General features: G+C 37.5%; 1 protein-coding gene across 5 annotated transcripts in view; it reads left to right on the top strand.

Annotated features, from left to right (window-relative positions):
• CPT1A (carnitine palmitoyltransferase 1A) overlaps positions 1-15,663 on the top strand; it is a 35,731-nt gene extending 20,068 nt beyond the window's left edge. For all 5 annotated transcript variants that reach the window (XM_014873550.2, XM_088166772.1, XM_088166774.1 and 2 more), the window contains 12 exons: positions 13-120; positions 913-1,000; positions 3,268-3,463; positions 4,004-4,192; positions 5,131-5,236; positions 6,959-7,075; positions 7,948-8,112; positions 8,803-8,937; positions 9,974-10,126; positions 11,903-12,007; positions 13,833-13,925; positions 15,426-15,663. In XM_014873550.2, coding sequence (XP_014729036.1) covers positions 13-120; positions 913-1,000; positions 3,268-3,463; positions 4,004-4,192; positions 5,131-5,236; positions 6,959-7,075; positions 7,948-8,112; positions 8,803-8,937; positions 9,974-10,126; positions 11,903-12,007; positions 13,833-13,925; positions 15,426-15,512 — 1,542 coding nt within the window. In that variant the 3' untranslated portion in view covers positions 15,513-15,663. The remainder of the gene's footprint in view (positions 1-12; positions 121-912; positions 1,001-3,267; positions 3,464-4,003; positions 4,193-5,130; positions 5,237-6,958; positions 7,076-7,947; positions 8,113-8,802; positions 8,938-9,973; positions 10,127-11,902; positions 12,008-13,832; positions 13,926-15,425) is intronic.
• Positions 15,664-17,254: the final 1,591 nt, after the last annotated feature.

The raw sequence follows: 17,254 nt of genomic DNA, 5'->3' as shown, positions 1-17,254 counted from the left end.
TCTACTTTACAGGACTTCCTTTCTTTGTGTCCCACAACCCTGCAGGCAGCTAGAGCTGGTAATGTTATCCATGCCATCCTGCTCTATCGGAAAAAACTGGACAGACAAGAAATCAAGCCAGTATGTATATCAGGTTAAATGGCTTTTGGTCTTTTTCCAGCACAATCTCTGAGAAGCTGACCAGGTTTTTAAAATGGGAGAGGAAAGGAATGTCTTGCTGTCACAAATTTTTGTGATCCAGATCATCTTGGGTATCACTTGAATTGCACATGGGCAGAAACTACCAGCTGTCAAAAACACAGAATTGTATGGGTACAATACAGGAAAGGTCTGGAGGCCACTTGACACCAAGAATGGGCCAGTGGGAGCTCAAGATAGTGATAAAATCCTGTGTTGCACTAATTTCTAGGTGGCAAATCTCATTTGAGTTTCTGTACTATCCAGTGGCTGTGTATTGTAGTAAATAAATACTGTGGCAACAGTTAAGTAGTTTTTTTCAAGATCATTGAAGGGATGTGATTAATTGTATGGAACTATAAGTTCTGAGAAATGTGAACTTTTGTTCCTACACAGGCATAAAAGAATGAATTAAGGGGTAATGCATGCTGCATGTGTAAGTTTTGCATGCAGATCACCCATGGAGAGCTGTGGATTTCAGATGCTAGCTAGCTTCAGTCTTCCCTCCTGAAGGGTGAGCTTTTGGTAGAAGGGGAAAAAATAATGTTTCTGGAATGTCCATGGAATATTCCATATGTAATTCAAAGGAGAAAAAACCTCAACATTTCATCAATGTATTATATAAATCTTACTATTCTGAAGCCTTTGGTTAACCAGATCTTGGGGTTTTTCTTTACTTTTGAATTTTCTAATCGTATGTGCAAAATTACATTTTAATGTACATTTTCTTCACAGATTCTTCTGATGGGATCTACTGTTCCACTCTGCTCAGCTCAGTGGGAAAGGATGTTTAATACTTCCCGAATCCCAGGAGAGGAATCAGGTAAGCAAGGGCAGCCAAGGAGAAAAAGCACTTCGGTGGAATTCAGGGCTTGGTGTCTTTTCTACTAAAAATCTGGTTTTCCAGATAAAGATCTGATTGGCACAAGTCTATACATCAATACTGTCTTCCAAGACTTGGGATGTAATGGATTGCTGTAAAGTGACTAGATGTTTTTCATTTTAGGGAGATTTTGAAGCTTTTTTAGTGGATTTTCTCCTTTACTTCAAGATAATATTGTCTGCCCTGTTTTCTAATTTGTAAATAACTTTTACTTTTATTTTCCAAGCTTTAGATGATTTTTGAGGTCTTAATATAAAAAGTGGCATTTTTTTGTTGCCCTTTTTTTTTTGCTTTTCCTAAGTTTTGTCACTCTAAGTGGAGTCAGACTGCATCTAGAAAAACTTCCCATTTGCAATCAGCAGGTGGAAGAAAACATTGCTATTCATCTCCTTACTCTTTGAGAACTTCACAGCAGATTTTGGTGGAGACTTGTGCTGTTGTGATTTTCTACAAAAGCCTGAACTCCATCTAGGCTTCCCTGGTCATGTCCTGTGCTGAAGAGGCTCTTAGAACTGATTTCCCATGTTTACCCAACAGAGCATCATTGTGGCAGCATCACAGTGAAATACAAGCAGGAGTTATTGTTTAGTCACCTCCACTGGGAATGCACATTTGGGCTGCCACTTGAAGACAGGGAGGTTTTTATTTTACTTTCTCTGAGGCCTGGAACTCACTCTCATGTTTCCAACTGCCTTCAAACTTGTCACTCCCTCTCCACTACAGAATTCAAGGCAGAGAGTTTCTAAAGAGATGCGGGGATCTGCCCACTCTTGCCTGCTGGGGGCTGACAATTGCTGTGCTGTGAGAGGTTGGATAAGGGGGACAAGTGGCATTGGCTGGTGGATAAAGCAGTAGGTGCATGTGTCAGATAAGGACTTTGCTCTCACTTCTGCTGCTGGCCTTTGCTAGATTGTTGAGGAATTTTTTTTTCAGCTATGCCTCAGACAGCTTTATCTGCAGAGTGAAGGAAAGGACATCCCTGGTGTCATTACTCCATGTCATAACCAGCAGCTGAAATAGATGAGCAGGTTTTTAAATCTCTATTGGACAACTTCAGTCAATGAGCTACTATTATTTAGAATACTGCAATGCTTCAAGTACTAAGAGTGCAGCCCTTACCCCTTCCCTGTTGTCATTAAAATAAAAGATGTAAACAGTTTGCATTTAGCCTCAGATTTGGTTTTCTTTCAGTCTAAAATAAGTTTTGCACAGAAGTGTAGAAGTGGCTCATTCTAACTAGCACCTGATGAAAATACATCCTGTATATCTTGGTCGTTCTCCTCAGTTTCTCCTGTATAGTTTTTCAAATTAAACTACAGTCAATATAATAATTACCCTATTTTCCTCCCAGGCTTTTCACATTTCCCATTACACTTTTTCCATTTTTCTTTGTTTCTGTTTTTCTGAAGGAAAAGCAATTGTGTTATTCTGTATATGTCTAAGTGAGTTCCAAAAACATTTTCACACATTCTCATGAGCAGCTTGACTCCTTGTCTCCTTGATCTCAATTCAGTTCCTAAAGAAAAGAAAAGGAAATAAATTGTCTTTGTATAAATTGGTGGTAAAATCTTGATGAACATTGTATCCTGTCATTTGAGCAGTTGTTAAATAGTTACAGTTTTTGACAAAACATGCTGTGGGGTGAATGACTGGGGGTATGGTTTGATACAATGCCTTCATTACTAAGTTCAGGCTATGCCAGTTAAGTCATGAAAATAGTAAAATGAGGAAAAAATATGGCCTACTTTTCTGCTTCACATAACATTACACATTTTGGCCATATATTGAATATTCATTCTGCATCTGCCAGGACAAATGTAAACAAAGGCTCGTGGTATAAATTTTGAGTTTCTTAAGATTCTCCATGAGTTTTCTAGCACCTGAATGCAAATGATTTAAAAATACCTTTCCTGATACTCACCTGTTCATGTTCATTGCTGACTGCTTCACCAGACTACACTACCAATGCTCATTTTCCAGCTACAGAAATACAGATTTATTTGCTTAATAGTGGAGACTGGTGGTGCTATACATGCAAATGATTGTCAGATCTGGGTATTTGGCTGTTTGGTGTGGGAATCTCTGTGATGAAATAACATGGGGTGATGAAATAATTTGTAGTACACGCAATAGGTGTCTGATGTTCTTTAGTGCAGTAGTGTTTTGGGAGTTCAGCGTTGTGTTCACATAAGTGATTACAATTGTAGATACCCTCCAGCACGTGAAAGACAGCAAACACATTGTTGTGTATCACAAGGGCCGTTACTTCAAAGTGTGGCTGTACCATGATGGCAGATTGCTGAGGCCCCGAGAAATTGAGCAGCAAATACAGAGAATTCTTGATGATGATTCAGAACCTCAGCCTGGTGAAGAGAAACTTGCAGCTCTTACTGCAGGAGATAGGTATGGTGGTTATTACTTCTAAAATGAGTTTAGTGTTTAGAAATCATTGAATAACCTAATCATTGAATATTGGCTTTAGAATTTTAAAATAGTCTGCAGTCAGTTGTTTACACTTTGCTCACTGATTTTGTATATTGATGATGTGTAACAGTGCTTCAGCCACTTGTAATTGTGTGGAGTTAAAAAAACTTTGTAGCAGCAATCCTATATTATTTTTACTGTTGTCTTCTTCCTTATAATAGATCCTTTCTTTTGTTTAGTTTCAAGTGTAGACCTATGCTGTAGGTATTGCATGTGCAGAGATGCTGAGTTTCTGAGGATGAGGTTTTGCACACGTGTGATGATGAGTTGAATTGGTTCTTAGGATTCCACTGTACAAGTGTTGTCAGAGCTTTTCACAGCTCTCACGGTTTGAATGCAAGGAAAGCAGTTGTGTCGAATTCCACAGAAGTAGGAGGAATGTCTCATAGTGATTTTAAAGATAATCAAACATTGACAAATTTATGTAATCTGGCTATAAACCAATTTTCTTTTTTACAGAGTGCCATGGGCTAAGGCTCGTCAGGCTTATTTTAGCCGTGGAAAGAACAAGCAGTCCTTAGATGCTGTTGAAAAAGCAGCATTTTTTGTGACATTGGATGACGTTGAGCAGGGGTACAAGAAAGAAGACCCAGTGAGGTCACTGGATGCATATGCAAAATCACTGATACATGGCAGATGTTATGACAGGTACAGTGTTGACACTGTGGAAAATCCCTTCCTTTTTTTGTAGAATTTGGCTACACGTATTAATTAATGATGACTTTTAAGTTGATAAATTCCATAGAATCACAGAAAGGTTTGGGGTAGAAGGGACCTTCATCTAGTTCCAGCCCTCTCTTGCAAGAGAAGGGGATAACTTTCACTACATCAGATTGCTCAAAGCCCACTCCAACCTGACCCTGAGCATTTGCAATGACAAAGCACCCACAGCTTCTCTGGCCAATCTGTTCCAGTGTCTCACTGTAAAAAATATTTCTCTATTATAACACATCTAAATTTACTCTCTTTCAGTTTATATCTGTTGCCCCATGTCCTGTCACTATGAGCCATGACAAAAAATCTTTCTCAGCTTTTCTTGTTAGCCCTCTATCTATTGAAAAGCTGCAAGAAACTGTTCCCAGACTGAACTGCCCAACTCTCACCCTTTCTTCACGGGTGAAGTATTCCAGCACTCCTGCCATTTTCATGACTCTCCTGTGACCCAGTTCCATGTCCTTTTTGTGCTGAGAACCCCAGGGCTGGACACAGCTCTCTAGGTGGGATCTTACCAGAGTGGAGTAAAGAGGCAGAATCCCCTCCCTCACCTTTCTGGCCGTGCTGCTTCTTAAGCAGCCCAGGACATGATTTGCTTCCTGGGCTGCTCATGATGGATTTTTCATCCCCAAGTTTTTCTCTGCAGAGCTGCTAAATCTGTTAATCCATCAGTTTGTGGGTACTGGGCATTGTCTCGACTCAGGTGCAGGGCCTTGTAGTTCAAATTTCTGTCTATTTATTTAAATGTTCTCAAATAAAAAAGGCTAAGTCCTAGTGCATTTGAATGTGAATTTTACAGAGAGAGGAAGTTACAATACAAAAATGCTTTTGAAATGTGCAAAACCAAAAAGAAACCTTGATTTCTTTTGTAGGTGGTTTGATAAGACATTCACTCTTATAGTATTCAAAAATGGCAAAATTGGTCTGAATGCAGAGCACTCCTGGGCAGATGCTCCTATTGTTGGACACCTGTGGGAGGTAGGTGTTTGGTACAAAGAGCTAATGCAGGAGATAATGTGACCCTGAAGGTCAGCAGCTGCTTTCAATCCCTTGCATTCAGGTGGCTGATGAGTGACTAGAATTTGAAAATGATCCCAAACCCTTGCTTAAGAACTGCTGGTTTTGAAGGGTAGCATTTTAGTGAGCTTAGATGTCTTCACAGAAAGGTGATACAGCTCCCCATCTAACTTTACTTTAATGTTTTAAATCCACAGATATCCTCTTTGATATGGCATTGCATTTTTTGTATGTACATGCTCCTAAAGCTCTTAAGCTTTCTTGCACTACAAAACTCCTATGCTTACTTTCAAAATTTAAAAAATTGTACACAGTTTAATTTTTTGTCTAAGCATTGTTTGCCAAGATGCAGACTGATCTGCTGTTGACATTATCTCTTGTATTTATGTGCAACAAATGCAATAAATTCACTTTGCCATGTCTGTCCATCATATGCTTAGTTTAATTCTTGAAATCCTATTTGACTTTTTTCCTTTTTTGTTTTGAAGCTTAAACCTACAAAGAGTTATGTGACTCAGATCAATTAAAACTATTTCAAAGACATTAGTTAATTCTGATTTTGTATGTATTTGTGCAAATGGGTCTTGAGTCTAACTGGTCCCCCAAGTAATTTCTGAGCTATATTGTAGAAGTGTTTCCATGTGTATAAGTACAAAAAAAAATGCTCATTGCATTCTCCACCCAGGGAAGAAAGAAGGCCAGACTGATTAGAGAGTGACATGACAATGCACTGTAGACTATCTCAAGTAAAGAGGGATTTTTTTTTTTTTTTTTTGCTTTTAATGAATGATATTATATGCTTAATTCATGTGTCTGTACTATTAGTTGGTGCATTTTCTGCTAAGAATTAAGATGACTGAAACAAGATTTAATTTTCTAGAAAGTTATCTATTGTTAGCTCTTTACATCTGTTTTTAGAATAGAATGGACAAAGCTTTATTTCATAATTGTCATGTTCTGACCACTAAGTGAAATGAGAAAATGAAACTAAAATAAAAGACCAGAAATAAATCATCAAGGTTTTCCTTTCCATATTAAGCAGATTCAAATCTTTTGGCAATTCTTTGTGTCTGTATGCAAGTTTGTTGTTCCTGGATTTTTTCTTTTAACATCGAGGATGTTTGATATCTTGTAAGACAGGGCCTTTTATGTCTGTTCAAATTGTGTTGTTCATCTTGGAAATATTCTTCTTTCCCACCCAAGAACTCTAGTGCACATTTAAATAAACTGCAATTTTGAAAGGGATACAAATCTTTAAAATAATTGAGTTCTTGCAGGGGGTTGCACTTACTCTGAAATAAATTATTCCTAGATGAATAAGTTTTGACAAACAACAAACTTGATGAAATTTTCTAGAATCTAAACTGAGCAAAGATTGTGAAATCTGAGTTTAGTTTTTTACTTCTACTTAGTTTGAGGTGGGTTTTGAATTGAAATTTTTTTTATTAAATCAGTAGCATCTAACAAAATGCACCAGTGTAATTGAATAAGTGTTTGATGCACATCTGGTGTTCTTGTAAAACTGGGGGCTTCACTTGCAGTTGTTTTCAGTATTTGGAAATGGACTGTATATTTTATTTCTCTGTGTAGTGAAAATAGGTTATGCTGCTTTCACAATGAAATCCTAATTCCATGGCAGTAAGTAATGTGTTGGAAATTCTGAAGAAGTGTCATTCTTTGCAGAATGTGATGGCAACTGAGTATCTTGAACTGGGCTATTCAGTAGATGGACATTGCAGAGGAGATACCAATCCAAATATTCCTCTTCCTACCAAACTGCAGTGGGAAATTCCAGAAGAAGTAAGTAAATAAGATTTAGTGGTATGAGGAAGAAACTGCTCTCTTCCCCAGTGGTCAAATAATTTATGTAATTATAGATAACCCTATAAATCAGCTTTAAATTCCTTTGAATCCTGTGGGTTGTGTGCTTCAAGTGTAGCCATTACTCAATTTGCTTAGAAAGTCAGAGGTTTTTAATATCAATCTTTAAAAATTCTAACTGGGAAATGCCAACATTTTACTAAAAGCTTTTTTGGTTGGCAGTATGTCAAAAATAAGTGGCTACCTCTTTTAAATAGTGACTGTATTAAAATAAACTTTTACTTGCTGAGGTTTCATTACTGTTGTCACAACAAAAACTCTTGTCTAATAGTTCCTTTAGAATAACTATCCTTTTTTTGTGTGTTCATAGTTCTGTATACATGCCTAACAGGATTTGATTTTTAAGGAGTGGGGGGTTTTTTTTGCCTGAGTTTCTAGAAAAACTGCCACCACCTATTTGGATTTTAAAGCTAATGGTTCGTCATGTATTTAATTAAACATGTATGGGAGCTTGGAAGTCACACTAATATTGCCATTCTGTAACTGTAGGCCATTCTTTTATATTCTTCTGATCTGAACAATTTTGATGCTGGTGGGTTTTTAAAAGTTATTTTTGAATGTGTACTGACTTAGAACATTTTTATTAGCTTTTTGAATTTTAACTTTCTAGCAAAATGGCTTCTCTTCTTTCCCTAAAGGGAAATTATTTAGGTAATGATGTTCCTGGCATGCATAAAAGCAATCATTCCTGTTTATCAGTTAAAAATACTTGCACTTTTTCAAGAGTTCTCTCAAATACCATGAATGCATGTTTGTATACATACAGGTGTTTGTTTGTTTGTTTATTTAAGTGCCAAGAAGTGATTGAGAAGTCTCTGAGCACTGCCGTAGCTCTAGCAGATGATGTGGACTTCTGTTCATTTTATTTTGATACTTTTGGGAAAGGACTGATAAAGAAAGTGAAAACCAGCCCTGATGCCTTTGTGCAGCTTGCCCTGCAGCTGGCTCACTACCGGGTAAGAGCAGAACTGTTCTGGCTTACAGAACCTCACTAAGCTGGGTCTGACATGTTTGTGACTAAAACCTGGGACTACGTGGTTGTTAAAAGCGTGCAATGCAAATTGATACAATCCCTGAGCAGATTGCTAGCTGGAAACCACTCCTACAATGGTTCACCTACTGATACATTTCTAAATTTTTCTCTTCTGCTTAGTTGGTCTGTCCCTAGGCGTTTTGGACTAGAAAGAAGACATGAAACTTCTAATAGCTGTGTTTATAATCTAAACCATGTTAAGCTTACCTTTTAGATTAGAGTCACACATGATGCAGTAGTCATGGATACTCCCTAAGAGGATTAACAGAAATGCTTACCTGTATTTTCTTCCATTTAGTTCGCCTTTCCTGTAATGTGCTATCAGAAAAAAAAAACAGTGTAGCAACATTCAGCTGCTCTTATAAACTAAAGAAGGTTGACTATAAAATGCAGAGAGTAGCATTTGCTAGTCTGGTTGTTCTGTTAGTGTTTATCAAATCCTGCTGCCAATCTTATTTTTGCCTTTATTATCTTTAGGTAAGCTGAAAACTTCAATATTGAGTTTAATTTGTGGAGTGATTCATAAACCTGTGTGCTTAGCTTGGGCTGTTGATCAAGAAAGAGAGGCCAATTCTGCCTCAACCTTTAAGCTGTTATTTTTCCCTTTTCCAAGGACATGGGGAAGTTTTCTTTAACCTATGAAGCCTCCATGACACGGCTGTTCCGAGAAGGCAGGACCGAGACGGTTCGTTCGTGCACCGTTGAGTCCTGTCGCTTTGTTAGGGCCATGGAAGACCCAAATGAAAGTGTAAGTCCATGGTGTTGGTGCCTTTTGCAGCTGGGAGAGCAGGTTTGGATTGGGTATTAGGAATAAGTTCTTTACTGTGGGGGTGGTGAGGCACTGGATCAGTTCTCCCAGAGAAGCTGTGGGTGCCCCATCCCTGTCAGTGTCCAAGGCCAGGCTGGATGGGGCTCTGAACAACCTGGTCCAGTGGAAGATGTCCCTGCCCATGGCAGGAGGGTTGGAATGAGATGATCTAAAAGGTCCCTTCCAACCCAGCCAGCCTATGATTCTGTGATAATTCATAAGGCACATGAGTTACCACTAGACAACCATGCAAGTCCCCAAATAGTTTCTAAGCATTTAGAGTGATGCTTTGAAGGGCTGCATAAGGTAATTGTCCATGTTTTCTGTCAGTAGAGAAGAAATTCTTTACCAAAAAAGAATGGCAGAACTTAACCAAATATACCCTTATTTATCTGTTTCTGAACTCCAGGAAACTGTGATTACTTGGGAAATTTTTTGTGACTTGTAAAATTCAAACATAGATTCATGGAACAACTAATCTCATACCAGTTAAGCTTTCCTTTCTGACAGGGAAGGAAGAATAATTCACAGGAGGGAAGTAGTTGCTCTTACACGTTGATTTTGATGACCAGCATTTATGGACCTCTGTACCTTCAGTGCTGGCAGTTTGCCTTCTAAAATAGCACTGGCTGTTTGAGCATTCCTTAAACCACATTGAGATTTGCTCTTTTTAAGACCAGTATCTATAGAAACTATAAATAATGTAGTAAACTTGAGTTGCAATCCTGTTTGATTGTAGGGTTAGATAACACTTAAAGTACAAATTAGTTTTCATTATGCAGTTTCCAGCAGGTAATAGCTGTAATTAAATACATGAGGTTGAAAAGCCAGAGGATACTTTTGGAGTTCACTTGTCTTGTACTTGACCTTTAAGTGCTCAAGGCTTGACAGTCATTGCTGCACCTCCATCCTTTAATGCAGTTCACCTAACTGAGTTTTCCTCATCTTTTTTTTTTTTTTTTTTTTGCTTTGTTAGACTGAAAATACACTGAAGTTCTTCAGGCAGGCAGCTGCCAAACACCAGCACTTGTATCGCCTGGCCATGACCGGGGCCGGCATCGACCGCCACCTCTTCTGCCTCTATGTCGTGTCCAAGTACCTGGCTGTGGATTCTCCTTTCCTCAAGGAAGTGGGTGACTTTTATTGATAGCTCTTCTGTAAATAAATAGCCCTTTGGTCAGTTAGTGTTTTGTGGTATCTGCTCAAGATACTTGCACGACTCCGGTTTTCCTAAGGAAAAAGGTAAAAATTTCAGCTTGTGCTGTTTAACATCTGCTGATAAATTGTTTGGTTTCATTTTCCTTTATGTGTTCGTGTTAAGAGTTAGTAAGCTAGGAGTCTCTCTGAATCTTTCAGAGAGAGATCAGAGTGCAAAAATTAAATGAAAGCCTTTAGATGGGTTAAAGTATATTAAGTCACTTACATAAGGCAGAAGTAAAAGTTTAAGTTTTAACATAAGTGAGTAAGTTAAATAAGTTTTAAGTGCTTTTAGTAAGTAAAGGGTCTTAAATGCCAAAAAAAGTAGTACATATTCTAGTGAAAGTTAAAAAACATACTAGTGTTTCCTTAGAAATTCCAAAAACCTAACTTCAAACATAATAAAGTTAAAGTTAAGAATATTGCTTACATTTTTTAGCTAAAACAAGATAGGCCATGTACGTAGTCTAGTGTACTAAGAAACTAAAATTCTAATAAGTTAAAAAGTAGTAGTCCAAGTTTCTGTCTTAGCTAGTTAAAAAGTTTCTATATTAGAACATGCATCAGGGAGAGCTGGTGCTCTGTGCCATGGCCTTATGCCACTGCATTTTGCCATTGCCTTTTACTTTATACCACTTGCTTTTATGCCATTGCTTTTTACCATTGTTCTGCTTTTTTTACCTTTACTCTGCTTTGTTTTTGCCTTTAAGACTGATGTGCTTCTGCAATAAATAACTTTATAACAACTATTAACTTACTTTTTAAAAAAAATAATCCAACAGTTTCAGTGCCTAAGAGCACCCGGAGGTTCTCAAACCTCACATAGACATTTATTGATAGAACAAGAAGAATGCTTTCACAGAGCTTTTTAGCATAATGCATGTTACTTAGAATTGCAAGAAATATATAATCAATATTGAAAAAAATTGTTTTGCTTGCAGGTTTTGCATATTTTCAAGGGAGTGCAACAGAGACTGTGTTTTTCTTGTGAAACAGATAAATTCAATTCCTTTTAAGTTACTAATAGTTAAAGGAGCTGTATATGGCATTAATGTCATTGTTTATTACTTTTACAAATTATTAATTAAACTAGATTTTAAGGTTGGATTTTATAAAAATAATTACACTGCACTTGCTAATTTTTTCTGATTAATAAAAAATGTGTTCCACCTTGCTTCAAAAACAAGCTACTTACATTTGTCTGCTTGCTCTCCTAAATGTAGCTAAGTCAAGAATAAAACAACTTTCTACAGTTTCCACAAACTTCCAAGATGTGTTGTTAGAGATTTTACAAGCTTCTAACTTGATATAGGATCTTCCTGGGATTTGAATATGACTAATAATGGTCTTGTGAAAACAAGACCTTTTGTATGTGAGTTACAAGGCTGTAGACCAGATAACCTTGTTTGAAGTAGCATTTCTATTGAAATTCTATTTTTTTCTCTTTGAGGAATTGACATCACTTCCTCATATGTTAATGGTTTCCATATCAGGACAAGTTTAACCGTTTCATTTAAGCTTCTTAATTTTTTTCAATCCATTGAAATGGGAGTTATCCTTAATATTACTTTATAAAGTATTTTCTAAGAGTTTATAAAGCAATATTACACCTGCTGTAACATTTGTTATCTCGACTAGTTCTTGAGAAAGCTGCATGTTCTTAAGCAGTGTTTTTTATTTGTTTGCATCTCTTTCATGTCTAATAAAGGTTTTGTCAGAACCTTGGAGGCTGTCAACGAGTCAGACACCACAGCAGCACATTGATCTGAAGAAGAACCCGGAGATGTTGTCCTCTGGTGGAGGGTTTGGGCCGGTATGTTTCCCAAATACAAGCACCCACTAAAAAAGTGTTTTATTTTCAAGATGCCTGTCACAAAATTTCAGCTCTGTAATCCCTCATTGTCGCATATCAGAGGTGCAAGCTCATGCTTTTAAATGCAAGTATTTAATGCTTTCCTGTGATGTGGCTGTGCTCAGAAAAATCTGTGCCACCTTTTTCTGGTATCCCACTGCAAGCATGGATTATTCTTTAGGAAATACACAGTTATGAAATGTGGTACAGGGCTCCATGGCAAAGAGATCTGATGAAGTTGGGGTTCTTATCACGTTGCCTGTGCCCAGATCTTCTGTACCTCAGGCTGTTATTACAGTGACAAATGCCTTATTACCTAAACTACCTTTTAAGTATGGGATTTGTAAAAGTACTATTTACGCTTGACTTATTCTTTATATTTCCTGCTTGATTAATAAACGTGTTCATACATTCCTCCAGATTAAGCTGCTCACATTGTTCTGCTTGCCCTGCTAAGTGTGAGTAATGGCAAGTGAAGAATACAGCCATGTTCTATGGCTTCTGCAGACTTTCAATAAACCAGTGTATTGTTAGAGATTTGACAAGCTGCTTGTTTGCAGTGGTATTTTATTGGTATTTGAGTTTGGCCATTGATGAGAATATTGGTGTCAACAAGACCTCTTAATCAGCCTTTATGGGGGTATTATACTAGATTAATCTGTTTTCAAAAAGCATTTCTATTGAAGGAGGTGTCACAGGACTGCTCTTTGCCCCACAGAAATTAGGGTGACCAGTATTTTGGCTGGTTTGTCAAGCAGGAAGGAGGGGATGTGTTAAACTGTTTTTTATTTACTCATGTTTCTGCTGCAGCTTTCAGTAGTTTTTGAAGTTGGAATTAATTTGATCTGCAGTATCAAGGAGGCCTAGCTATGGCCATACTGCTCATTGTTGAGGAACTGGCTTCCTCAAGCAGATCATGAAGCCACTATTCCAAGTGCCCAAAAGGCAATAGAGAAGGGTTTTGGCTGCAGAAATTTCTAAAACTCTTCCTTTTGTTTTTGTTTACAAAAGTCTGTGCTTTGGTTTGCTGAAGTAGCTCAGAGATTCAGTACATCAGCTTTCCATGCATGTGTTTTTTGTTGGTTTTGAAGGGGTTTTTTTAAGCATGACATGGAGTTTATCTCTGTAGCACTAACAGTGAGAAGAGTGAGAAGAATGTCAGACTGCTTAGCAGCAGTGGCTGCAGAGGGATGGAAGGCTGTGATCCTTTGAGTTAGGAAATACACGAAGAGGGGTGACATCAGGATAATCTGTGTTTACCAGGCACAGCTGGAATATAACATCAAACTGAAACTCGGGACAGTTAATGCTCCTAATGTTAAAATTGGACCAGATCTCTATTTGTGATACAGGTGTTCAGAACCACATGTTTGCTTAGAGCCAGAAGAAAACTTGCATTTGGCAAGTTTTCATGATGCAAGGCTTTTACACTGTGTTTGTTTACATCTGCAGAATGATCCCAGGAGACTGATAGATTGTTTAGGTGTGCAACTGAACTATTTTATTCCTTGCTGCTTAAGCACTGAAGCTCTATTAAAGCTGGGAAATATTACAGGCAAATATTCAGGAAATGGTTATTCCATGCATTTCAGAAGAGACTAGAACTATTCCTTAAGTGGAGCCAATCCTCAGAAATTTTGCATTAAAATTAGAAGTTGGAGTTTTACTTGAGGAAATTGCAACTGATTTTTAAAACTGTAGTAACTTCTTAATTGTGCATAAGTTGATTGAGAATGAAGGAGAAAGAAATGGTTAAAATGTGTTTTTCTCTTCTTTCTTCCTCTAGGTGGCTGATGATGGTTATGGTGTTTCTTACATTATCTTGGATGAAAATTCCATCCATTTCCATGTCTCCAGCAAAATATCTTGTTCTGAGACGGTAAGAGTCAGTCCTTTCCTGTGGTTTGATAAATCTGTTCTGCTGAGTGCTTATAGAACTGTTCTACTCATTGTCTAAAATACACAGTAGAACTTGCAACATACTGTTATAATGTGTTTTTCCTTTCTCAATATGTGCTGTTTTGCTGGAGTTTTTTGTCTCCAGTTGTATAAATTCAACAGTTCCATGAACCAAGGAACCATGTTCTGTTTCACTTGAACTTTCAAGCATAAAGAAAACCCGTGGCCCAGGATCATCTTTACACATGTATTTCCCTGCAAGTCATGTGCAAGGGTCACATGTGTTCCCTAAAGAGAAAGATGGGCATATATGGATTTTTCTTATTACAGTTTTGATTGATTTGTCTCAGGCTGCAGTTGAGTAAAATGTAAGGTCTCTATTTAAGCCTTCCTGGTGTAAATTATACTGAACGAAGCTGAACCAGAAATTATAATCTGTGCTTATGAAACATAACTAATCAAAAATTTATTCAAATAACACCCATTATTAGAGTATAGTAGATTTCATATGTTGAATAGCCTGCTGTTGTGGAGGCCTGCTTTGAGTTCAATTCATCCTTCCCCTTTATATTTTTATAGCATTATTAAATATGCTTGAGTTCATTCAGGGTAACATAGCTGACCTAGTTTTCCTCTTTTGACCTTCACTTGTCCAGGAGATCATGGTGCTTCTGGTTAATCATTAAAGATTAGGAAATACAGCTTTGTTTTTATCATAGTTGAAATTGTTCTTCAGATGCCTGTTAGCTTGTAGTTTAAATTTCGCTCTGTTCTTTTTACTTATTAGTAAAGTCAAAGGTCCATACAGAAAAGGCAGAATTTTATGTGTGCAGCCTTGATATTAGTAGGGTCATTGTAGCAGATCCTGTAATGTAGCTAATAATTTACATTTGTGATCTTAATTTCTTTCTTGTACCATTCATCTAGCACTTAGAATAAACAGAACAAGTTCCTGTTTTGTTTACACTTAGAAAGTTGTTATTTTCATTTTCAATACTTTTTTCAATGGCAAATTATTCGTCATTTCTAGGGATAGGGACTCAAATAAAAATAATTTTTCTGCTTTTTCAGTACTTCTTGGTCATTAGTCATGCACTCACTGAACATTTTCTAAAAATTTTTCTAAAAATGAGCTTTTGCAAAATCTTGTAGGAAAAGCAGTATCAAACCCCAGCAATTTTAAAGTAGCAGAAAGCTGTGCATGCACCTGATTTCAAAAGGATATGATCTCATTTCTGACTGTAGGAAAGTAAGTGCATGATGAAGAACTCGTTGGTCAGTAATAGCATAAACCTGGATTAATCTGTAGAGTGTTGAAATTTCTGTTGTTAAAATCCCCATTGTATGGTAAAACACATGCCTGAATTCCATAAGCTCCAAAACTACAAAATATTAGAAAGTTTCTTCTTTTGCCTGAAAAATAACAGTTGATGGACAGTTACAATTATTTGGGTTTTTTTTGTTTGTTTTTTTTCTGAAGGATTCTCATCGCTTTGGACAGAACATCCAGAAGGCAATGGTTGACATCATGGGTTTATTTAACCTCAGCAAAAACTGCACAAAGTGATCTGCATTCGTGGTGCCAAGCAAACTCCTCTTGCTGGGATGAGAACTCTCCTGCACAGTGAACAAGAGCAAGGTTTGTTGAAGAGTAGCTGGAGAAGAAACTGAGTCAGCACCTTCCTGATCACCTATTAAAACCTTAGCAGTATATTAAATGTGTCTTTTTTGTTGTGGTTTGTTTTTGGCCTTTTTTTTTTTTTTTTTTTTTTTTTTGTCAATAGTGTGGAAGAGCTTATTTTGACAAAGGATGACTTTTAAAATCTTCTGTGTTTCTAGGGAGGAAGCCTAGCATCATTGCATGAAGTCATGTATATTCTAACTTCTGCAGTTTTCTCTTAATTTGTAAACACTTTCTCTTTTTTTTTTTAATTTTAAATTAGTTTACTCGTTTCCAGAATCAAAGGGATAAAACACACTGACCTAAATACTAGAAAAATTTGATTTGCTCTGTATTAATAGCAGAATGTTCTTCAATGTATCTGCTGCTTCATGTAAATGAGCAACAAAACTTGTGGCCGTTTGCCTTCCTTGGTTTCTTTGTAGTGGTAAATTCTGTAAAACATACCAAAAAAATCCCTGCTGTAACCCACCATAACACACTAAGCTGTAGAAATTTTTTGTTTTTTGAAAAGAAAAAAAAAAAAAAAAGAAAGAAACCCAACCATTGGATAGTACAATGTGTCCCCTCATTAGCAGGTATCACATTTTTCTTAGTGCTTACAAGCCTGTTTGTGATGCTGATTTGATTTCTGTATAAATAAATGGACCTGTGTGCTTGTTCATGCAAGTGCCTTAGAAAAACAAAAGAGCCCAGGAGAAAAAGCATATGCTGGGAGTTGTTTCAGTGGTGGAAGAGGTAAAGTTGTGGTCATGCAGATCTGGTTTTCAGATTACAAATGAGGATGAAGTGGCATAAGCAGACTTGAATATGTTGCCAAACGGTGCAGTCAGGTTTCAAGTTCTGATGAAATGCTCCTGTTCTTAATTAGCAAAGGTTGGTCCTTAGGAAGGGCAGGAGTACCTTTGTTTGGGATTCACAGCTATTCATGTGTTTGCTTTGGTGGATGGGATTGGTGGTCACTCGGTTTCTGGGTCCTGGGAAATGTGAACTGAGTGTTGGAAATTCGGCAAAGCAAGGCAAGGCTGCCTGTGGAGGCTGGTGCTGGACCACTGCTGCATTGCCAACATCTGCATGTCTGCTCCAGCCATGGGAAATGGCTCCAGAGTGGGAAAATCCCAAACCCTCTTGGCCCAGCAGTTTCTGAAGGATACCAGGAGGGAGGGGGAAGCTTTTTCACTCAGAAAGGAGCATTATGTTTCCAAGTGCTGCTACCAAATGGAGTAACTTTTGCATGATGCTTCTCTTCCCTGGGCTTTCTAGGTGTGGTACCTTTTCTACATCCTGCAGTGCAGTAAAGTGCACTTGTTAGCACAACCATTTTTTTTTTTAATTATTATTATTTTATATAAGGTACATGATGGTTACTAATACAGTGAATGATGCTCCTGGGCTCTGCTGAGTTTAAAAGACCCTTGGGGTGGATGGATATAAAATTTCTCATTAGACTCTGAATGTTTTCTGGCCAGTATTCCTTTCTATGCCTCTTCATGTTTATTTTTACTCTGATCTAGCTATTAAAACACCTGTGTATGTAGGCTTGAGGTGGAAGCCCTCAAAAATCCAAGGTGCATACTTAAGCAACTGCATGCTTACATGGATGTGGGAATCCTCACAGGAAGTGATCA

The sequence above is a fragment of the Sturnus vulgaris genome, chromosome 6 (assembly GCF_052056855.1).
Source record: "Sturnus vulgaris isolate bStuVul1 chromosome 6, bStuVul1.hap1, whole genome shotgun sequence".
In the NCBI taxonomy this organism is placed as follows: Eukaryota; Metazoa; Chordata; class Aves; order Passeriformes; family Sturnidae; genus Sturnus; species Sturnus vulgaris.
The sequence above is the reverse complement of the archived record's forward strand: the minus strand, read 5'-3'. Positions and strand labels throughout refer to the sequence as shown.